Genomic DNA, 24290 nt, shown 5'->3' with positions numbered 1-24290 from the left:
TTCCACGTCGTGCTGCTCTTGACTTTTTCAGGGAGTTTCTAAATCCCACTCTCTGCCATACACTATCTGCCCCGATAATCACTCGCGCCACGAAGGAAGAATTTTTCTGCACGCTCGCACTTCGCAAATGGATCCGGGACCGCGTGCTGGAAGTGTCTCACGGTGTGTCTCATCAGCTGGTTGTGGAGGATTTCCTACGGCGAGACACCACGCCAGATAATCCCGGGCTATTGTCCAAAAAATCCATCATGCAATGCGCTTCAGTATCTCGTGAGAAATTTTCTTTATTTACGCGATGCGTCTAAAAATAAATGGCGCGCACTGAACTCTTCACTGTGAGAGAGCTCTGCCAAAGAAAATTCTTTTATTTGTGAACAATGAGAAAATGTTAAATACATTGCGCAAAAAAAAGTTGCGAATTTCAGGCAATTATCGATCGCTCCTCATTTTTAAGGAGCCAACTGTTGGGCCCCACAGCGCGTGCTTGTGTCCTGGAAAATGCTCCAGAATCCCCATGTGCTCGTGTAGCACTGTGAGAGCGCAATAAATTATTATTTCGTCTTTCACATCTCGACGGGGGTTGATGACATCGATTTTCTCCACACTTTCCTCCTGCTTTTCCACCCACATGGCACGAGCCTCGCGCGCTGTAAAGCCCCCAAAAAGGATGATAAGGATCCCTTAAAAACAGAGCTACCCATCGAAGCGTTGAGGTGTAAATTTTTTATTAGATATTTTCGGTGTCTCTTGAGAATAAATTGGTGAATCTTCTGGCAAATTATATTCTCATCCTTCTTGAGGGTGGTTTTATTTATAAAAATATTTGATGAGAATTTTCTGAATTTTCCACAAAATAACTCTGAAAAGCCTAAACTAAAGGAAAAAAAAAGAAATGATGTGGAGAAAAAAATTAAATTTTGAAAATAAAGAAATTTTTCGAATAAAGAATTTGAAAAATCGTTTTATTTAAATAAAAATTAGCGGAAAAGATTATCTGTAATCTTTTCGTTGCTTTTGTTTTTGTCAAAAATAATTCGTTTTTCTTTTCAATAACATTCAATGTTGAGTCAAAATCCTTTATGAACTATGCCTCGATAGTTCTTGAATATTTTAGGACCATAAAGATCTCCCTATAAACTCCTTGTGGTATTCAGATAATCAGAAAACAATATAAAATAAAATAAATTGTTTTGATTTTTTGCCAATTTTCGGATCATTTTGATCTGAAAGTGTTATTCTACTACATAGATTTCTTACAGATCTTAAAGGATTAATAAAAACTCTATAAATCTTTGAATGTTTTCAGTATACCCACCAAAAAAACAAGAAAATATAAAAGAATTAAGGAAAGAGCATAATGATGTAAAAAATGTAAAAAAAAAAACAAATTAAAATAAATCCAAAACACAGCTTGTAAATAAATTTATTAGGTACCTAAAGTTATTCAATACAAAAATTTAAGAAAAATCCTGGGCAAGTAAAATTGCAGAATAATAAGAAAAACACGTAAAAAAAAAGAAAGAATCACAGCTAATATCAGGATATGAAGGAAATAAAAATAATATTAATGAGAAACTATAAGAAATTAACCCTTTCACGTCCGCGACTAATCTAGCGATCTGATTGAACTAAAAATATTTTTTATGAGTTCCTTTAAGCTCAAATAAGACAACGAAACATTTTAAAAATCGAGCCTTTGGGTCAGTGTATGACCTGAAAGGGTTAAATAAAATTATCAAGAATTAAAGTATGTAATATATAAAATAGAGGAATATGATTGTAAACCTTAAAAAATGAAAGGAAAGGGGAGACCCAAACTGTGAAACATTTTATTTTCTCGATTTTAAAAGAATTTAATTGTTTTTCCAAGTTGGAAATATATTAAATTTAAGTAAAATAGGCCAAAGAAAGCGTTCTGAATGAGTAATGTCTTCTTAGAGCTTCAACAGAATAAATTTTGTGAAAAAAGTCCGCATGTTTCATGTGGATGCGAAAGGGTTAAAAACACTTATCGAAAAATTTAATCAAGAATTAAACAATATTTATTGAAAGAATTTATGCAACAACACGCAAATAAATTAATAAAAACAAAATTAACTAATAAAGGAAAATTGAAATAATAAAATAAAATTTTAAAAAAAATGAAGAAAATTTTTTTTTCCGCGAAAAGATCTCGATTTTTCCCGCGAAAGGGTTGATTTCCAAACGAATATATTTTAAATGGATTTTTCTTTTCATATTTTCAATTTTCTGCATTATCTTTTAGTGTGTGAAAACTCCTAAAAACCGGAAAACTCTGCCTGAAATAATAAAAAACGCCGGAAAACGCAAGAAAATGCAAAAAAAAATCAACCTGTGTCAATTTGTTTCTTCGTTGTTTCATACAGTCGTCGGTTATATCAGAAATGTCGTATAATGCTATTCTATATGTGGAGTTTTGACATTTTACACCAAGTGCTGATGCAAGTGACGACTGACACGTCTTCGGTTTGTGGTTTTCACAAAAATTGTTATTTTTGCTGAAAAATATCCTCTTTTTCCCTGCTAATTAAGTCGGATTGTGTGCAAGAATGGTAAGTTTATCATTTAATCTTAATTTGTGTGTGATTAAATGCGGGGATAAATGAGAAAACAGCCGTGAAAATTCAATCGTCGGTGTCATTCGTGTCATCAAAAATTAGGCGATTCTTTTCCAAGAATTTCATCATTTCCTCTCCAAATTATTTATTTAATTTGTTTATATTTTTATTAAAAAATGTTAAGGAGAGAAATAACAAAAGTTTTTGAATCAAATAAGATTCCTATTTGAAGAGAAAAATAATTGATTAAACATAACCTAACTTTTCTTTACAGCCTCTCCGGCTCGATATCAAGAGGAGGCTTACCAGCCGTTCGGATCGCGTAAAATGCGTGGATCTCCATCCGTCGGAGCCATGGATGCTGTGTGCTTTGTACAGTGGGCACGTTCACGTGATGAACTATGAAAATCAGCAAATGGTGAAGGATTTTGAGGTGTGTGACCTCCCGGTGCGGAGTGCGAGATTCGTGGCACGCAAAAATTGGGTCATTACCGGGTCCGATGACATGCAGATCCGTGTCTTCAACTACAACACCCTGGAGAAGGTGCACTCCTTCGAGGCGCACTCGGACTATGTGCGCTGCATCGCCATCCACCCCACGCAGCCCCTTATTCTCACCAGTAGCGACGATATGTTGATCAAATTGTGGAATTGGGAGAAGATGTGGGCATGTCAGCGTGTCTTTGAGGGGCACACGCACTACGTAATGCAGATTGTCTTCAATCCAAAGGACAACAATACCTTTGCCAGTGCATCCCTCGACAGGACGGTGAAGGTGTGGCAATTGGGCTCCAATGTGGCGAACTTTACGCTCGAGGGGCACGAAAAGGGGGTGAATTGCGTGGATTACTACCATGGGGGTGATAAACCGTACCTCATTAGTGGAGCTGATGATCGCTACGTCAAAATTTGGGATTATCAGAATAAGACATGCGTCCAGACGCTCGAGGGGCACGCCCAGAATATCTCCGCTGTTTGCTTCCATCCGGAATTGCCGATTGTTCTCACGGGCTCCGAAGATGGGACAGTGCGGATTTGGCATTCAGGCACATATCGCCTTGAGACATCCCTCAATTATGGGTTTGAGCGTGTGTGGACAGTGGCCTGCATGAGGGGCACCAATAACGTCGCCCTGGGCTACGATGAGGGCTCAATAATCATCAAAGTTGGCCGTGAGGAGCCAGCAATGTCCATGGATGTGAATGGGGGCAAAATCATCTGGGCTAAGCATTCGGAAATGCAGCAAGTTAACCTGAAAGCCCTGCCCGAAGGGACGGAAATTAAGGATGGTGAACGCCTTCCGGTTGCCGTGAAGGACATGGGAGCCTGCGAAATCTACCCCCAGACAATTGCTCACAATCCCAATGGGCGTTTTGTTGTTGTCTGCGGAGACGGGGAGTACATCATCTACACATCCATGGCCCTGCGGAATAAGGCTTTTGGCTCTGCGCAGGAATTCGTTTGGGCATCTGAGAGTAGTGAGTACGCCATTAGGGAGAGTAGTGGCACTGTGAAGCTCTTCCGGAATTTCAAGGAGAGAAAATCCTTCACACCCGACTATGGGGCTGAAAGTATCTTCGGTGGATACATGCTGGGTGTTCGTACGAGTTCGGGATTGACGTTCTACGATTGGGAATCAATGGAGCTCATTCGACGTATTGAGGTGCAACCAAAATATGTTTTCTGGAATGAATCTGGGTCCCTGGTGTGCCTGGCAACGGATGAATCCTACTTCATCTTGAGCGTCGACACAGCAGCCATTGCGGCTGTTATGGAATCAAAGCAGGGCTTAACGGATGATGGGATTGAGGATGCTTTTGAGGTGCTGGGAGAGGTGTCGGAGGTTGTGAAGACAGGCCTATGGGTGGGGGATTGCTTCATCTACACAAATTCCGTCAATCGCATCAATTACTACGTTGGCGGAGAGATTGTTACCATCTCCCACTTGGATAGGACAATGTACCTCCTGGGCTACGTCCCGAAGGACAATCGCCTCTACCTGGGCGACAAGGAGCTTAATGTCACAAGTTTCTCCCTCCTACTGGCTGTCCTGGAGTACCAAACTGCTGTAATGCGGCGTGATTTTGACACTGCAAATCGTGTCTTGCCCACAATTCCACGTGAGCACAGAACAAGGGTGGCGCACTTCCTGGAGAAGCAGGGCTTCCGTGAGCAAGCCCTCCAGGTGTCAACGGATCCGGAACATCGTTTCGACCTAGCCCTTCAAATTGGTGCTCTTCCCATTGCCCTGGAGCTAGCCAGGGAGTCCGATAGCCCACAAAAGTGGAGTCAACTTGCCGAAGCAGCCACGGCAAAGAATGATTTCCTCCTAATGCGTGAATGTCTCGAGAGAGCAAATGATTTCGGTGGATTACTCCTCCTGGCCACGTCAATTGGTGATGCAGACATGCTAAAAGCCCTCGGGGAGAGTGGAACGCGTCAGGGGAAGCACAACATTTCCTTCCTCTCAATGTTCCTTCTGGGTGACACACAGGCATGCCTTGATATTCTCATCAATACAAATCGCCTCCCGGAAGCGGCTTTCTTTGCACGCACCTACCTTCCGGATAAAATTTCCCACGTAGTACAGCTGTGGCGGGAAGAATTGGGCAAGACAAATGAGAAGGCCGGCCAGAGTCTCGCAGATCCGGCACAGTATGAAAATCTCTTTCCGGGCATGCACGAAGCCGTCAAGGCGCAGCAATTTCTCAATTTATCTCAATGTGGTCCAATCCCCGCACAAGCAGCTGCCACCATTCCCCTCAACATCGACCGGAATGCCATTGCAGAGATGCGAGCAGCTGAAGAGAGTGGAACATTTGATTTTGATCCTACTGGTCAGGCTATTGCTCCCACGGGCACAAGTCAGCAAATTCCGATGAATTGGTGTGGAACAGTACCACCAACAGCCAATGTGCCCACGAAAGCAACCACAGCAGCAACGGAAGGGAACCTCCTGGACTTTGGGGATCCGCCACCAACACAATTTCAGTCGCCACCACCCCAAGCAGCACCTAAAAGAAAAACCTCCCTTGATGAATTTGATTTGGAAATCGAAGGGATAACGTTGGATGATAATATTGACACATCCGTGAGTAATTAATGAGCTTTCTTCCATTTAAATTATGAGGATTTAACCATTTTCATTTCCTTTTTACAGGACGTGAACATTGATGATGATTTGAGTGAATAAGAGCGACGCTGCAATGGAGTCTTCAAGGCTTGAGGTATTCAATTTATTCCACAATTTGTAATCTTTATGAGAAAATATGTCCTAAATTAAATAAATGATGGAAATATTTGATGATTTTAATTAGGAAATGTATTTTATACAAAAAAATGGCGTCTTTGGCGTCCTTTGTGGTACTTTTAATTCCATTTTAACTTACAAGAGGGCTATAAAATTAAGAAAAATCAGAAATATTCCCAGAAACTACTGCAAATTCTTTTATCTTTTTGGATGAAATAGTCGTTTAATTTCACACAAAATAAGGAAAAAAATACATTTCCAAGAATTTTTATTGAGAAATTTTTGCTCAAAAACAATTTAAGCAAATTCGGAAAGATTTCGGAGTTGCTAAGTTTTTTCTTCCATGCCAAAAATGGCCGAAAGGGTTAGCGGCGAAATGTCATGATGAGGAAACATTGACCAATTTCTTCTTATAAAATCCAGTATTTTTTGCATTAATGCCTATAAGAAAAGTGTAGTTAGACTATCCCGGAATCCATCCAGAGCTAGACAATGGTGAGTAGAAGGAGAAATTCCGGAAATGGGAATAAAAACATGATGAGAAACTTTTTTGGCACAGGTGGATACTGCAGGAAGTGCAGGGGAAGGGGAAGATGCGCGTGTACCGACGGTGGAGGATATCAAGGAGCAAGGGAATCAATGTGTACGTGCTGGGAACTTCAAGGAAGCCATCCTACACTACACGGAAGCCATAAAGATGAACCCGAACGATGCAACATTGTACAGCAATCGTTCACTGGCCTTCCTCAAGGAGAAGCTCTACTACTATGCAAATGAAGATGCCGAGAAGACAATTCAATTGCGTCCCGACTGGGCTAAGGGCTACTTCCGACGTGGTGAGGTTCAAACAGCGGCTGGGCACTACGATACGGCACTCCTCGCCTACGGGAGGGCATTGCAATTGCTGCCGAATGACATCACAATCATCAATGCAGCCCGGAAGACAGCTGGACTGAGTAGTCACGAAGCGAAAATGGCAAAGAGACTTCCGTGGATCTTTGTGGCAGCTGGAGCTCTTCTTGGTGTGATAATTTCCCTTGCGGATAAATTTCTCGCCGAAGCACCTTCGCTGAAGCATCCCTTCTTGTCAATCTTCCTCATAATGGTGCTCTCGGGCATTGGCTATGGTAGCTATCGTATCTATCGGTATATGGTGAATGCACAGAGGAAGGGAAACCTTGAGGCACCCGTGGATCTTCTTGAGGGCTTTGAGAAGCAGCAAGATGAGGCAGAGGATACGGGTGAAACGGCAGGAGCACCCCGGAATAGGTATACAAAAGCCCAAGCAAGACAACGCTTCCGGAAGGGAAAATCTTCATGAGCTGTGCATCTGTACTTTATTTTTCCAAGGCATTTCCAATGCCACACACTGTGCGGGTTTGGGTGATCCTCGTCTGTTCTCTCCCTGTGCCCTCCCTTCTAAAGAGAAATACACCATCTGTGACAACAGATAAAGGATTTAACTAAAATGTATTTCCTTTTATTAAAAGAATTGCAATTTTGCCAGAGCTTTCGACACAAATCAGTGCCATTCCCAGGGAATGTGAGGAAAAGGTGTTCTTTTTCTTATTCAGCGACCAAGAAATCCTTGAAATCTTTGAAATTTATACAGAAAAAGGAAAAATTATGCGAAAAAACAAAAGGAATCTTCGGCGCCCTCAGTGGTGGCGAAATTCCGACAATTCGCCATTGCGTGTGTGGTGGCGCACTCTGACAGGTGGTGTGTCGGAATTCGGAAATTCGGTGCATTCCGGAGCAAGTGATTCAGTCAGTCTGTGTCAGGCTGCGCGACACACGGTCGCTTGTGCACGTAATTTTTGTCACAAGACAGAGAAGGAAGAAAAAAAGAAAGGAGGAATTTTGGTAAAGAAATTGATAGTGTGAGTTTTTTATTTTATTTTCCTCGATTACTTTTTGGTTTTCCTCCGGACATTGAAGGATTCTGTGGGGTGGTGGTGTGTCAAAATACAATTTTAATCGAGCAAAGAGAGAGAGAAAAAAAGTGAGTGCAAAGTGGAGTGAATTTTTCATGGTAAACTCTCGAGTGTGACCCCCATAGGACAGAAGAGATATTCATATTTTTTCATTTACAAGGAAGAAGTAAAGATCAATTCAATCCCAGTGACTTGATACGATAGCACAGGACCCCATAGGTGGTCGGTGGGTAGCGTAGTGGTGGACAAAGGAGTGCGTAGAGGCGAGGAATTTGCCCCGAAGAAAAAAAATCGTGAGAGAAGTCTTCATTTTGGCATTAAGAAAAAGACAGGGGAAAGGTAAGGTAGCAGGAAGCCCCACTTTTGGGTGACATTTTGCCATATTTGGCAATTTTTTCCCCACACCCAGTGCTGCGGAATCCCTCGGCAGGACATCCCTCTGCAGTGTGGTGCTGGTGAATTGGCGCACCCCATCAAGTGGGCGCTGCAAATTCGAAAGGTTTTTTTACGTGGCACATTTGAAAGCAACTCAAGATGGCCGCCCTGTGCACTGGTATTTCATATGGTTTGTCGCAGCTGCAGGGATCTGCCACCTCCACGGATGGCAAGGAGTTGATCTTCGTGAAGCTCACTGATTCAGCTTATCGTGCCATTGAGGAATTTCAGCGAAATCAAGTGAGTAACAAAGTGGCCATTTTTCATGTCTATATCCCCCGAAAAACTCATTGCCACCATTATTGTGCGAAAAAGAAAAGGTGGCGAGAAAGAGACCTCTCGCAGCTGTCAAAATCCCATCGTTATCTCTCACTCGCACTCGCAATAAAAATCCCTTCTCTTCCTTTTATTTTTTTTTTGCAAAGAAACTACGATTTAAAAGGCAAACACTAAGAATTCCCTCCTACATTTCCACGGATATTCCTATATTTTTCCCATTTTTTTTGAAAAAGTTTTAAAAGAAATTATTTAAAAAAAAAAAACTGTGAGGAAGATGATTTCTTCTTGTGCAACAGAAGAATAAGGACCTCAATGCATAATAATGAAGGGACTGTGGAAAACCCCTTCAAAAAAATTGACAAAAGTATCGTATTTCTTGCGCGATTTCCCGTAAAACTAGTTCTCGTGGACACACATACACGCACGCAGCTGAGACACGCACACTTGCGCGGAACGTGGTGTTTTTCCAATCACACCGACAGTAGGGGAAGACGGGGTAATTTAGCCACGGGTTCAAGGGTCTAGGAAAATGGAAAATTTACCCATTTCTCATTGAGATGGAGAAAAATGTTATACGGGAAAATTGTAGGCGGGAAAATTTCCTACAAAATAAGGCATTTTGTTTTTCTTTATGATATATCCGAAAAACCGTCAATGTGACCAAATTACCCCGTCTTCCCCTACTTTTTTTTGTGCCACCTTTTCCTTGTGTTTGGGGGACACAAAAGTGGGCAAAAATTGCAATGGCCGGGGCAGTGTGGGCAGTAGAGAGATTTCACCAGGCCGGGGTTTAGCAGATTTTCCGGCAGTCAAAGTACGCATAAAAAAAATGCTACATTGACTTTTTTCTTCAATGCAAAATAAGAGAAAATTTTCATTACTTATATTACCTCTTCACTACATAATAACTGCAGGGACGTAGCCAGATTTCTTTAGGGAGTGTTTTTAGATTATTCTTTACATTTAAAATCTTAGAAATTGAAGGTTAGGAAGATTGAAATTACTGAAACGTTTTATTAGCAAGCAATTTTGATAATATTTGCGCTGTTTTAGTGTTTGAAATTTCTTTTCCAAAACGGTTGACGTTTTCTTTTGAATCCTTCACATTCTTTTCTAACATGACGTTTATTAGTACGTTTGACATTTATTCTAACGTTTGATACTTTTTTTGCAACGCTTGATTTTTCAAAGATTGACATTTCATTTTTAAAATTCATTTAAGGATAAAAATATTAGTTCTTTAAACTGCCATTGTCTTGAAAGTTAAATTTTTCACTCAAAGGCAATTAAAAGAAACTACGACCACTACCTATTGCAAATCTTTGACTTCTTAATCCGACCGAAGAAGCTTAAAAGTTCTCCCTCTGGGATACAAATTGTTTTTTAAATCCCACAGTAATCTTTAATCCATATTGCTCAACATCTCTAACTTTACATGACAATTTTCGAAGAGAATTCATCATAATTAAGGATTTTTTAGCATTCAATGGTCTTTATTTATAGGAATTTATTATTTTCCTTTTTTTAAGACGACATATTAATTGAAAGTCAATTTTTAATAGTTGAACCCTGAATAGTTTTTACCTAATTTTAATGCTTCGACACAACTATTTTTCCAAACAATATTTTAATGGTATATTTAATTCCTTTTAAGAACTTGTTAAGTACTTTTTGAGCTTTGAAATTATATTGTGCAGGGTTTTAGAAATAGGTTAAATAGGACCCGAAAATACGTAATAATTGAGATAAAATATTTCTGAGAATTTGTTTGTGAAAGGATTTAATAAATCTCTTACTTTTCTTCAGTAGAAAATAAATCTTTTTCATCTCAGATTAAACAAATTAACTTTCCTATTACTTCTGGGAATTTCTTAAAGGTTAAAAAATAAATTCTAAGAAGTAAGCAATTAGTGCCGAATTCTTAAAATATTCTCAAAATATTGCAAAATTTCATTAAAGGATGTATTTTTATTATCAATACATCAGTATTTTCAGCAAGGAGAAGTGATATTAGAGATTTATAGTAGTAGGTACTTTTTTGGCTGTTATCTCGTGTATATTGTTTAGTTTCAAGATCAGAAAAATGGATACAGGGACAACGTGACACAATTTACCCATAAATTGCTCATTTCATTTATATTTGTTTCTTTATCTTTGAAGATTTGTGAGTAAAAATAATTATAATTCAGTACCTACTGAAATTAATTTTAAAATAACTATTGTTTATTAGAGTTTTAGTATTTGCTGAAGATCTTTTAAAAAATTAAACTCTAAATTAGCCTAAAGAAGATTGAAATTTAAATCACATCATCAAAATAAATTCCAAATGAAATGTAAATGAAAAAGAAGAAGAATCTATGTTTTAAAGACGACCTCTGATTGGCTGATAATGACAGTTTAGGGCAGGGCAGAATGTTGTCATTGGCTATTACTCGCTTAAGTAGTAAAGTCTCGCTGCAAAGTTAATTTAAATAGAGATTAGATAGTGCTACAACACAAAATTTTTAATCAAAAGAATAAACTCCAAATTTTAACGAATTTGCAACCTCAGCGCATTTTTGGGGGAGAAAGAGAATCATTAGAAAATGTTTTGAAATGTCAATTATTTGACATACAATTGATATTTTGACATTAGGAGAGATCTAAATAATGGAGATTATTATGCGCGCAAGTGTGCGAAGTTCAAGCGAAAGTGTTTAAAATGGATTGGATCTTCTTCTTTTCCTCTCAAACCATTCAAGTCTTTTAAATGATGCAATAAGTCATCAGAGTGTTAGCATTTTTGTATATTACATTACAGTAATAGTTAAACTTTCCACAAAAGGACCACCTCTGTGAAGGCTATTCTAACATATACATATATTACCTTGGTGTGGTTTGCATAGAATGGAAGGGGGAGGGCTGTAGACCTCTATTGTTGCGTGATATTTAAAAATTTAGATCGTTTCGAAGGGAAGTTTTGTACGATCGATCGTGAAATTTCGTCTTACGCGATTGCTGGCATTACGTGATCGCGAGGCACGATCGTGAATTTCAATTCGTGTGTCTGCAAAATTTCAGTGAATTTTGACTTTCTCACTGGTCTTTCATGAACGTGACTCTCCCACCAAAATTCTTTCATGTATTGGATTTATATGCGATGCATTGTTAAGTGGTGGGGTGTATCCATGTTGGGTTTTTCACGTGGAAAAATATTTCTCTGTTTGATTGTATGCTTGTTTGTCCGTGTGTGTGTGTAGAAAAGATTAAATTATTTTCCTTCAGGGAGCCTAAAATTATTACATCCAAGAGAATGACTGAGGTGTAGAGGAGACGGAAGGTGAAATATTGCCCCAAGACTTTGGAGTTGTTGAACATGATGGATATATAAAAAAAATGTATACAATTTCTCAATTTGATGAGTCTGGTGGATGAGACTGAAAAAAAAGAAGAAAAAAATGTAGTATTAGTATATAATACTAACTAATGTATAAAATAATGAAAAAAAAACAAATACATTGATGATATATTATGTACAATTGGACGAAGTGGCGGAAAAAGCCGAAGACATGAAGAGAATAAAGAGAGAAGAAGAAAAAATCATGGCATAACACTTTTTCCTAAAACTATGAGAAAGTAACGGTGCCAAATATTTAGGCCACGAACTGTTGATCCTCACTAAATCGGGAAGGTTTTCGTATGCCTCACTCGTGAGGCACACTAATCGAGAAAATGACGATCGTCTGATCACTTCGTCATCGTGATTGGTGTATAAGTTTTGTCGCACGCGCAATATATGTTGGTGGGTGCGCATATATGAAGTTGAAGATCAGCACCTAGTGCGCGTGCGATAAAAGATAAAGAAGACAAGCAAAAAAAAAGAGACCTGTATAGATCATAAACTATATTTTACAAGAAAATAAATTAAATGAAAAAAGAACACGGTAATCAGTATGAGGAGAAATAATTACGCGCATTTTAATCATTTATTTTTTTTTTTCATATATATTTCTGTATTACATATGTATATAAATTTTGAACTCATTTTTTTAAAGCTTTTGTACCCCCACCTGTCTCTTTCTTTATATATTTTTCACTAAATTTCTTGTTGCGTGCTTATTTGAAATATGAGACACACAGCACTATTCTTTGCCCCACTATATACCTTACCTATTGCTTTTTTCTCCTCATACTTCTGCCGGATCACTTGAATTTTATTTGCCACGAATTAAAGAAAAAAAAAACTTGTCCAGACGAAACCACTTACTTGAAATTTAGAGATAAAGTAAAATAGATGTTGGGAAGAAGCATGAAAAACTTGTTAGAAGTATATTTAAATTTCTATAAAAGATTCTTTTTAGTATCCCACTTGTGTTTATTAAATAGAATAGTTGATTAGTTTCACTGTATTGTCTTTTGCATTCATTTCAGGCTTTTTAGATTTGGTTTAGACTAATTTGGAAGTGAATGCATTTTAGGATGTTTTTTTTTATTCATTTCTCTATCCAAAAATGATTCGTAAAAATCATCCAAAAATGTATTTAGCTTGGTTGCTAACTGGCTTAATCTTAAAACCTTAAAAGTTTGTCTCTGAGAAACTTAGCCCAGGCTGAGAAATTAAGGCCTAGATTAGAAAATCAGACCTAGCCTAAAAAACTAGGCTTAAGTCAGGAATCGAGTTCTAGCTATAAAAAGTAGATCTAGCATGTAAAATTTAGACTTAAATAAAATAAACCTAAGTTAGATAACTAAACTTGGGTTAAATAACTAAGCTTAAGTTAGAAAACGATTTATAGCTTAGAAAACAAGACCTACACTGAAAGAATTTTAACTTTTCAAGTACCAAATTCGACATTTTACTGCTTATTTTGTACTTGGATAAGCACCAAAATTCTTCTTCTTCCTTTTTTTGATTTTTAAGATATTATCGATATCGATATTCAATATCGATATAGAATTTTCTTCTTTTTTTCTTTTCTCATGAAAATTGAGGAAAATCATCTCAACCCCTGAAGAAGCAAAAAATGAAGTTCCTAATCCCCAGGAAGAGCCGAATTTCAGGAAAACACCACACATTTTGTATTATTGTTTAACAAATATAACCTAAAACTAAGAAAAAAAAGAAGAAGAAGTTTCAGTTGAATAATCGGTTTTTGAAAAAAAAGCGATATTGTGTGAAAATATAACCAGCAGCGCCTCTATATAGATATTTGAGAAATAAAGTGGTGCTTTTTCAACTTAATTGGTACTTAGAAAAGTAGTAAAACCGACAGTCGAAGCACAAACTGTTTTTTCAGTGTAGCCTAAAAATACTAAGCTTTTTTTATGTATAATTATTCTAAACTTGGTGAAATGAAAGAAAGAATGATTATAGGACTAAATATACGATGGTACATTTCGATCTTAAAATTAGTCTATGGTAGTATTTAAACCAAATCTAAAACCAGTTAACGATGGATTGTTGATTTAACCCTCATCACATAATCTTTACTTGTAACAAGGAAGGACGAAGGAAGTTGAAGGTTAATTAAGTGATATTGTGATATGTGGTCCCGGCATACACATTTTAATCTTTCAGGGTGACACTGTTGATGGAACAAAAAGAAAAAAAAACGAGCCTTGATCTGCTACTAAAACTCATGCGTTATTCAATCAGGATGGAGTTTTGTAGCGCACCTTGGACACCTGGACAATTATTTCTTTCACTTTACAACATTCACTCAATTGCAAGCCTCTTGTGGTATATACATATATTTCTTTTTCTTATACCTCCTCTTCCACATGAGTCTGCAATGATTTTTGGCGAACCATCTCAATGCCTCACAGATTTCTTTCTCATTCGGTATACGTGAATATATGTATTTTTTTTCTTCACTTTACTCCATCCCATGGCATATAGTCCCCCCCCCCCTCATGAAAGTATGTAGTAGGTAAGAGTGAGATGGGATGATTTCAACATTGCATTTTCTATCTCTCCTTGGGTGCTCATTGTAAAAATTCCACCAAATTGGCGAGTTATTTCGCGAATTTTTTTTATATCTTCAGGGCTTTCATAAACACCTTTTATTTTAGATTGTTTTCGACTGGTGGCATGACGAAAATGTCGCTCAATGGATATTTTAGCAATGGTTGTACTATTGAAGAGAGTGGAGCATTTTTTTTCCTGCTCCTCTTTTTTTTCTTACAAAGGGGAGCTATTGCAGTGCCTTTCGTTTCTTTTAGTAGCATAGTATAGAGGAAGGCGACAGGAAAGTGATTTAAATGAGAGTAATATTGCAGAAAGCTATTACTTTTTCTTTGGGAATGTTGTTGGGGGCTTGTCCTGAGACAAACCGCAGTGGAAAAAGGAAGTTTTCCTTCCTTGGGTTGAATGGTAGTGGAAAACAGGAACGAAGAAGGTGTTCTAGAGATAAAAGAGTTTAAAAAAAAATTAGTTTGTGTTAAAAGAAATATTTTATTTTTGTCAATAGATGGGGGCACATATTGCATTTCGGAAATATAAAACTAGATGGCTACATTGCAATGAAAAAACTGCAACTAGATGGCTCTACTTTTAGTCAACCTTCAGCGGAATTCTAGATTTCATAAAAAGCCTTTTAAAAAAGAGTTCTAAAGTCAAATTCTAGTTATGTTCTATAGATAACTTTGCAAAATTTTCTAAATTTTCATTAAATTAATAAAAATAAGAAAATATATTTAGCATGCAAAAAAAATAGTTGCCTAAAAACGCCGTCAAAGGGTTAAGTGTTTCCTTGTAAAAAAAAAAACCCCATACATACACATTTTTTCATTATTCTATTCTCTGTAAGCACTAGAAATTTATAATGCTAGACAGTTCAATAACGTTGCTGGTAATTTGACTCTCTCCCTCGCGCTTAGTCTCAATTTGGAAAAGTGTGCGAAATGGAAGGCGCACGATATGCGAATTATTGAGAAGGTGTTCAGTTCATATTACAGAATTCAATGTGATTTTTTTATCTTCTCAAGTCTCACAAAATAATTTTTCGCGAGACTTTCCAACAACCTTTTCATTTTTTTTTTAAATAAAATAAAGTTATGTGTGTGTGCTGAGAGTTTTTAAATGAGTTTGTGTATCAATGGTGTGTATTGTCAGAATTTGCGAATTTGTGAAATTAACAGAAAGGAGAAATACAAACCACAAGCGCAGTACTTTTGTATGTGGAGGGTATTGAGTGCTCTGACTTAGCGACAGTGTCTTTACTTTCAAGTTGCGTCATAGTCGAGAGGTAGCAAATATCATTACAAAATCGTATTTTGTTGGGTTATTTTTTTCTTTCCTTCTTAATTTCATTCACTCAATTGTTGAGATTTTTTTTAAGGAAAATTCTTTTAATATTTCTTTAAGGAGATTTTGTTAATTTTAATATTTTTTTTCTCAAAATTAAACGACAAATCATAAAAGTTTTAACGAAATTTTTTTAAAAGAATTCCTTTTTAAACACTTCTTCACGTCAATTAATATCTTCTAATTTAATTGTTACATTATTAATTTTTCCTCTTTGTTCTGTCTTTTTCCTAAATATAGTTGAGTTATTGACCATAAAATTTTAGTTACATTCGCGCAAGGTTTCTTAACACACGAAATTGTGATTAAATGTCAATGAAAATAGTATATAAAATGCTAAATTAGCATTATTTTTATTATATTTTCACTCAATCCATCATTTTCTCCCTTTTTCACATTGATTCTTGTGACCTCGTACAAAGTTTATATTATGCGGGGTTTTTGTGTGATAAGATAATTTTTGATTTGTGATTAAATGAACGTAAATGAAAAATTCAAAATATTGCTTAGTACATATTGCTTGTGTCTAAGCGGAGTAATTTTTTAAAATTATTATTTGAATAGGTATTTATTAAGATAGGGGAGGACGGCTTAATTCGGACTTTTTAGTGTTTTCTTTAATCCGATATTACCTAAAACAGAAGAAATTTTAATATTAATAATTATGGAAATTTTAAGAGTATTAATTAGACGTTAAACTGTATTTAAGAATAATTCTTTTCATTTTATACCTTTTTTTCAATTTTTCTTCGATCTCTTTGATGCCCAAATTGGGCAGGTCTTCTACCTTAATAATGGGGGGTGTTAATTGGCATTTCAATCATTATTTAAACACTATTTAAACTATAATTCAAAACACAATTTAATAGTGTTAAATCATTATTAGGAGACAACTAATAAGATATAAAAATTATACAAAAATTATTAAAATTTTTAAATGAATATTATCGATTTTAGCCATCAATTCGTTCTTTTCGATTTTGAGTGTTTTTAAGGATTTCTTTCACATTAGCTTTAGATCTATTGGTTAGTCCAATATGTATCCGGATTTCTAACCTAACATTTTTACCATTACATTCAATTAGGATGAATGAGACAGAAAATTAAAAATATTCTGAATTTATGAGAATATCTTAGGTTAGAAATCCGAATATTGGACAACCCAATAGAAAAGTAATCTGGCTCTGTTTTTCTTTAATTTTTAGAAACTTTTATAATACTTTTTAAATAGGTTGTTTTTGCTTATCCTAACCCTTTCGCGACCAGAAATTTCTTTACTGTTTATAACAAATAAAACAATTTAAATCTCCTTAAATTTTTATGTCTTACATAGAAGATGTTAAATATGCTATTATGAAAAACTTGCAAAAAATGCAAAATTCCACTCACGAAAAAAAAATAAACATGAAGTTTCCTTTTAGAAGAAAAATATGCTGCAAGAGAACAATAAAATAAATAGATGGGGCATAACAAAAGCGACGCGTTGCTACTTAATCCAATAAAGGACAACTTCTTTCGTTTTGGTGTAACACACCTCCTTGAGCTGATTGTAGCTGTGTGTATTGGTTTTGTGAATTTAATTGAAGTGTCTGTGTCTTTTCTCTTTGCGATTGGATCCGCTTCGAGATTGACGTGGTAGATGCTTTTTTTTTTAAACAATTTATTTATTTTTCCTCTCACAATCGTGCTTATGGTCAAAGAGAACGAGATTTTTGCAGGAAATTCATTTTAAATGTCTAAGGGCTACGACTTGCAGACAGACAATATGAGTTACCTACCTATGCGCATATATAGCACATAAGAGGGGATTCTTTTTACCCGAAGAATTTTCTTAGAATCCACAGGTAGGGGAATTCTGTTTGAAAACAAGGGAAAGGTATATAGTTGAGATTTTTTTTTTTCAAAAATATATCAAAAAATATTTTTTTACATAGGTAGTTTTTTTTCACAACATCCATGGTAATAATAAAATTGGACATTCATTAACTTGCGTACTTTGGGTGAATGTGTGAGATAGATTGGTAGGTTAGTGGGTGCAAGTGGGATGGATGGTGAGAGCAACAGACACAACTACATGGGTATGTTGGTAAATTTTACACAACGGCCTTGAGTGGCGCAACAACTCTTGTGAATTTTTACAGTACAGTGCGACTGGGTAGCGCACTCTATTGGTGCGAGATTATTTTCACTGTGTTTATGCCTTTTTTTTCAACGGGGGAGGGAGTACTTATATGAGTGAGACGAAGAGATAATTGCCATCGATCTCTGTCTCTCACGACCCGGGGGGAGTCCCCACATAAAAAAAAACTATATACATACATAACACGAATCTCAGCCACGATGAAGCCCCCAATGAGTGGATTCTCTCGCATACAATCGCAGAAAAAATGGCGAAAAAAAAATTCCTTCGTGATTGACACAGAGTTGCATTGTAGCATCAGAAATGTAAAGAGAAAAAAAAATAGTTTACATAAATTACCACCCTATCTATGCTATGTAATTTCTGGACAACATAGTCCTTTTAATTCCTCCAGGAAAAAAACAGACAAGAAATTATTTTTATTTTGAAATTTATTAAAATGTTTCTTGGCTTCCTTGACGATGTAAAAATGTCTTTTCCTCGACAGCACAGAGGTGCGCAGAGGTTCATCTTATGTGCTTCGATTGTGGTCTTAAAAAACACGTTTTAGAATTCCAGTCCACGAATATAAAGGTCATACTATATAGTGGCCCGAAAAACTTGTCTGATGTATAAAATGCTGAAAACACGACGGAAAGTCAATATTTGCCTTTGGAAATTGATGTGTATTATATTTATGTTGATTATCTGAGACGGAGTTCAATTAAAATAGTTTTTAACATTCGTTTTTCTTCCAACAAAATACTCATTAAAGGTGCGAAGACGGTATTCTAATTGGTTAGGTTAATAAATGAATCATCAAAAAGAAAGCCAAAAAATGGAAACTAAACAATTTCATGGAATACCAATGGCTGTGGTAGACGCCGTAGACGCATTGTGCACAAACAAGCCGATGTGAAATATATTTGACATGTTTGACATTTACTAGGCTATATCTGTCAATTTTGACATTTATTATTATTTTTGAATTTTTGAAAATAAAATTCTTTAACGGATTAAATGTTATTCTTTCATATGATAAAGGACCTGAAGAAATAACTACAAGATTGCTTCTGAATTTTCCATTTTTGCATCCAGCGACAATCGAAAAAGAAAATTAGACAAAAAAATCCAAAGACAACGATTTTTCTAAATACATCTTGATATTTCTTCATGTAACACTAATAATTTACCCCTAAATATAGTTCTGTCAAACCTTAATGACAGATGCAACTGTCAAATATATGACAGAACTTTGCAAATGTCAATACATAAGCTCCTCACAACGGGTATTCAGATAAACGATAAAAATATTGGCGGGAATAGAAAAAAGACGTGAATGCTATCACTTGAAAACAATTATCTTGTACAATTTAATATTGATTAATGATGGATGGATGGGTTTTCAGTTCTCTGTGGGATTTTCCCAGTTTGGGAATCTCCACATCTAAAGCAATAAAATGGTATTTTTTTTAGTAGGTAAGAGGAAAATCTCGCTGCATTGGTATAGGGTCAATTTGATTGTGGTGATTTGTGTGGTCAAAGGAATATAACGATGTTTGATCATTTCGTTATATGATATTGTAAATCTTATTTTAAAAGTTGTTACCTACATTTTATAGGTAATTAGGGTTTTGTGGTTTTTTAGTTGTGATTATTTTTCACCTCAAATATTTCGAAGGAAGAAATTAGGTCAGATTTTGCTTTCACTGGTGTGAATATTTGATTTCTTTTTACTTTGAGTCTTGGAATAATATCCTTTTATGTTTTTATGTACATAAATTTATATCCTGCTGGTTGCTAAATTTTTTTACTAATTTTCCACAAAAAAAAAAGAGATAAACAAAAAGCGCGGGAAATCTATCATGCGAGCGTGACTTGCGGTGTCAAGAGAAATTGAAGGTCATTTAATTAACACGAAGAGGTCATACTTTCAAAATTTTGACAGAGATAATTGAAATCTTATTTAATCAAACGTATTGATGATACCTTTAATTGCAAAGCTAAAAGAAAAATCAGAAACCGATCACACGCTGACAACCATTACGCTTCTAATATCTTTGGTATGTGTCTCGGGTGTCTTGCAATATAAAGAAATTTTTATTGAGGTTATTGACTTGAGAATCCTGGATAAAAAGAATTTTTTATACAGTCGTATATTTCATAATATTTCAATACAGAAAACTACTGTTGGAGCTATCACAAAATTTCTGTGCTTATCATTTGGTTCGTTTTTCTTTCTTTTTGGTTGTAATAAATGCGTGTGGACTCAAAGTCAACATAGGGTATAATACATACACGATATATATTTTCGGAGTGTGTTGATCACGAAGACAAATTGCTATAAGTATGTTAATTGGTGGCATTCGCAGTAGCAGCATTAATTATTGAAATAAGAGTTAAAATATTGCCAAATTAGCAACATGTGTAACACCATGTACAACACCATGAAGAAAGAGTTCTTTCGGGAAAAATTTTTCCACACAAACGGAAGTTGATAAAGTTTGTGGTGCTATAATTGTAGATGAAAAAAGAGGTGTCTTTAGTAAACACTTTAAAACAATAATTAGTTGTTTTTCTCTACATTGAACCACAATTTAGATAACCATTCACTGTAAAAATTATTATTAGTTTTAATTGAAAAAAAAAATGATTGGTGTCCTGGGTAAAAAAAAAGTCCTTTTAAAGGTGCGTGCCTGGAATAAATTTTCATTGCATCCAAGGATAATTTGTTTTCTGTATGCTTGAGTGTCAACAAACTTGGCAATAAATCGTTGATTTTGCTGTCAATGTTCATCGTTCTTTTGTTGTTGTTGGTTTGTTTTTCCCTCGAACAATGATCCGAGAATACTTAATGTGAAATTTTAACTATTCAAATCACCTTCATTACCAATTTATCACGATGTTTTAGACTTAAAAATTGCGCCATCTTTACGCGTTGATTTGACATGTTGTTTTTTTTTCTTTTACCTTTTTCATGGGAAAATCGTTCAGTGAATTTGAAAAATCAGCTGTTGTCGTACAACATTTTGCCACCATATAGTAGTATTTATTTGAAAATATATTGTGGAAAAAAAGACATTATCTATCATGTTCGCATACCTTTTGAATACACATTGCTGCTTTTAGAAACGTGTATGAGCATTGAAGATGTGTGCATAGGAAAAATTATAAGTCTGTGTCAACATTATGCGCATAAAAATGAACGAAAAAAAATACTGAGAAGTTAAAAATTTGCCTTTAAACGATGAAATGGATAAATTGTTGTAAAATTAATACACAAAGCGATATAGAAGAATATTCAGATGGTAAATGGAAGATTTATTAATTAAAAATAGAATTCCATATAGCATGGATATTTATACCCCATTTGATGTTACTGTAAGAAATTTATTGTAAATATATACATATATAAAAATAAAACGTGAAGTTGGAGTCCGTTAGGTGAAAGTGAATCACGGAACTGAAAACTTGAACGTATAGACGTGCGCTATGTATGTATATATAAAATACTTTTGAGCAAAAGAGAAAGAGAGAATTAAGAAGCCAATGTAAGATTATACTTCCAAGGTAGCATAACATGGAGGTGGAGGAAGTGACCACATTTTCAGAGAATACATAACTTGTCGCATCGAAAAAGATAGCATACTACAAATCATTATCGCAAAACAATGTACTTTTGATACTATTATACAAAGGTCAATTACATCATACAGACGAATTAGTAAGATTTAACTACTTATTTTTAAGTATTAAAACTTAGTAATTTTGGTTACAAAATTACTCATTTGGGGCAAACCCTTAATTTTTTTACATGGTTTAGGAAATTCGCAGATTTTTTTTCGTTAATCAATATGAAAAGAACTATGTTGGAGTTTAGTGGATCTAAAGATGAATGGACAGTCATCCGGAAAGAAATTAGACGGAAACTGTAGTTTTCGATATAATGTGTGAAGTATATATAGGTATATTTTATATGAAGAGTTCTGCTTTTGATTTATTAAATGGAGAAATAATCTTAATCAATTCAATGACCTATTTTATGTTATATTATACATTGCACACACACATTGGTCTGATCAGATGAGGTTCTTTTGCTACAAAATTACCAAACCTACATTATATATATGGCTGAAAATTTTCGCATCGTGATTACTTAGGTGAGGAAACAATAAAATGTCAATATGGCATTTGCATATTTCGATGGGTATTGTTCAATAAGTTGACACCATGATGCATTTGATTGTGTAAGAAATGAGACAAGTAGAATCTCTAAATTGAAATTTTCAAAAAAAAAAAAAAAACGTCTAAATTGTTAGGAATTTACTGTCAATAGTTGACATTATTGATTAGTTCTGTCAAAAAAGAAATGTCAAAACTCAGACCGGGGTCTTATAGCGCGTGAAAACAGTAATCGTTAAAAGACTATTTCGCGTCAGTACGTTATAATTCTTCTTCTTTTTTTAACCCTTTAACGTTTTTTGGGTCATACGCTGACCCAAACGTAAAACATTTTACTTTTTCAATTATTTATTAATGTAATTGTTTTTCCATGTTACAAATGCATCAAATTCACGCATAAAGGGCCAAAGAAGACGTTCTGACTGAGAAAAGTCCTCTAAAAAAATTCATAGAATAAAAATCGCGATAAAAGAGCGCATGTTTCAATGTTTTTATGTTTCACGTTGGACGCTAAAGGGTTAAAATTATTTATCAAAATATTTGACACATTGGCAGTACAACCTGATTTCCTGTTAAATTCTAGAGGTATATAATGACTCTGTAGCTACCATTTATATATTTTTTCGTGGCCATATATTTTTTCTTTCTCTTTCGACTTATTTTATTGTGGAGTTTCAAGAAACATGAAACATTAATTTACACATTTTTTTCTGTAAGAATTTTCTTCCATAAAAAAAAAACAAATTATAATTCCGTTTGAAAAAACATGGAAATTTTCCGATTTATTAAAACAAACCGAATGGGATACAAAGACAGTTCGATTGTTTATTTCCATTATCCTCAGGTACCATATGAAAAGGTTTGAGAATATTTGTTAAAGCAACTTTTTACTTGGCCCTATAGCACGCAGTTGTTTCTTAGTATGTAGCTTATCGAATAACAGGGGAGAATAGAAACAATTACAGAGAATAAATAGCTAATTATTCTAGCAGAGAATTTTATTATCCAAAATAATCGCTATATTTTTATTACCTACTTCCCAAAACAAGGTAAAATAATATATACCACATACTAAGAGTTCTAAAAAGTAATAAACATAAAAGCACATTACCCTCAATTTATTTCCTGTTGGTGACCGGATTTTTTTCCTTCAAAATATTTACTCCTAAAAGGATATCTTTAATGGTGTTTCTAAGAAAATATTTGGGATGTAGGATGAAAGGACGACAGCGATACGCGAGAGAGAGAATGAAATTCTTGTGAATGATTATTTTGTGAATTGTGTGGGTGATTGAATTGGTACTGTGAGGTGAGGTGGAGGAGAGAATAGGGTGTGAGGTAGGTTTTTAAATAGCTCAACGAATGTACCAAAGTGTGTACAACACAGAGAGAGAGAGAGGAAAATGACGACGGAGTCTCTTTTCTATCATGATGTTTGGCTATTTTTATCATATGGCAAAATATCTTTCTTCTCTATTATCTCTTGTGCTATCTATAATTGGGTGTCATTCGTGTTTAAGTGTTAGATATCTTTTCGGAGATTTCTCCCTCATTTCACTGCTTTTCTTTACTTTTTTTTCTTTCAACATTGACAGTGTGTAGAGGAAATCAATATATTTTTTTATTGCAAGCATGGTGTGTACTAAATGAATGAATCAACCAAGTATATGATTAAATTGTGTTGTTTTCCATTAATAAAAAAATGATATACACACAATAGCGCGCTCCTGTGAGTATTTTTGGAAACTCTTTTTAGGTGCTCAGAGTTGTAAACTTCACCCATACACCGCACGCTAAAGCCTTGATCTCCACTAACATCGTCTTCTATTACACACTTTTATTGATATTTTGCATCAAAGATTTTCCATATACGGGAAAAAAGACCGAAAAAAAACGACAATTATTGTGTGCTAAGTGGAGTCTATAAATGTTTGATGGATGAACTACTTAAATAATGATTTCTCTTTCTCTCACACACTTTGCAGTTCAATCGTTTTACTACCTTCGTTGATCTTGTGTTAATTTTTTTCTCATCATGATGGAATTTATATATAAATAAAAAATATAGAAGTAAAATTTGTATTATCACTTTAATTAATTTGCATGGTTGATGTAATATATGAGGAGAAAAATGAAAATAATGCAAAAGTATCAATTCTGTCAAAAATCTTTTATTTCCACTCATTTCTAATGATGTCTCAAGATTTTGACAGTTGATTTTTTAAAT

The 24290-nt window shown here is 35.2% G+C and overlaps 4 protein-coding genes across 4 annotated transcripts in view; all 4 read left to right on the top strand.

Moving 5' to 3' along the window:
• Positions 1–24290, top strand: part of LOC129796209 (mitochondrial uncoupling protein Bmcp-like) — a 590308-nt gene that overhangs the window by 440297 nt on the left and 125721 nt on the right. The window lies entirely within an intron of this gene.
• On the top strand, positions 2432–5892 carry LOC129796052 (coatomer subunit beta'). The gene is made up of 3 exons (XM_055837736.1): positions 2432–2573; positions 2854–5670; positions 5740–5892. Exons 1-3 carry the CDS (start codon positions 2571–2573, stop codon positions 5770–5772), a joined length of 2853 nt encoding a protein of 950 aa, XP_055693711.1. The 5' UTR covers positions 2432–2570; the 3' UTR covers positions 5773–5892.
• On the top strand, positions 6172–7337 carry LOC129796226 (uncharacterized). The gene is made up of 2 exons (XM_055838009.1): positions 6172–6324; positions 6389–7337. The coding sequence occupies exons 1-2, from the start codon at positions 6322–6324 to the stop codon at positions 7148–7150; spliced, it is 765 nt and encodes a 254-aa protein (XP_055693984.1). The 5' UTR covers positions 6172–6321; the 3' UTR covers positions 7151–7337.
• LOC129796088 (RNA polymerase II elongation factor Ell) overlaps positions 7557–24290 on the top strand; it is a 49364-nt gene continuing 32630 nt past the window's right edge. Inside the window, exon 1 of the mRNA XM_055837807.1 lies at positions 7557–8438. Coding sequence (XP_055693782.1) covers positions 8298–8438 — 141 coding nt within the window. The 5' untranslated portion in view covers positions 7557–8297. The remainder of the gene's footprint in view (positions 8439–24290) is intronic.

This window comes from Lutzomyia longipalpis, chromosome 4, assembly GCF_024334085.1.
Source record: "Lutzomyia longipalpis isolate SR_M1_2022 chromosome 4, ASM2433408v1".
NCBI classification, from domain to species: Eukaryota; Metazoa; Arthropoda; class Insecta; order Diptera; family Psychodidae; genus Lutzomyia; species Lutzomyia longipalpis.
Note: the sequence above shows the minus strand (reverse complement) of the source record. Positions and strands in the feature narration are given on the sequence as shown.

Bases quoted from the DNA above. Each gene is read 5' to 3' on its own strand.
- LOC129796052 (XM_055837736.1), top strand. The intron at 5,671-5,739 runs GTGAGTAATTAA...TCCTTTTTACAG, and splicing joins ATGATAATATTGACACATCC to GACGTGAACATTGATGATGA.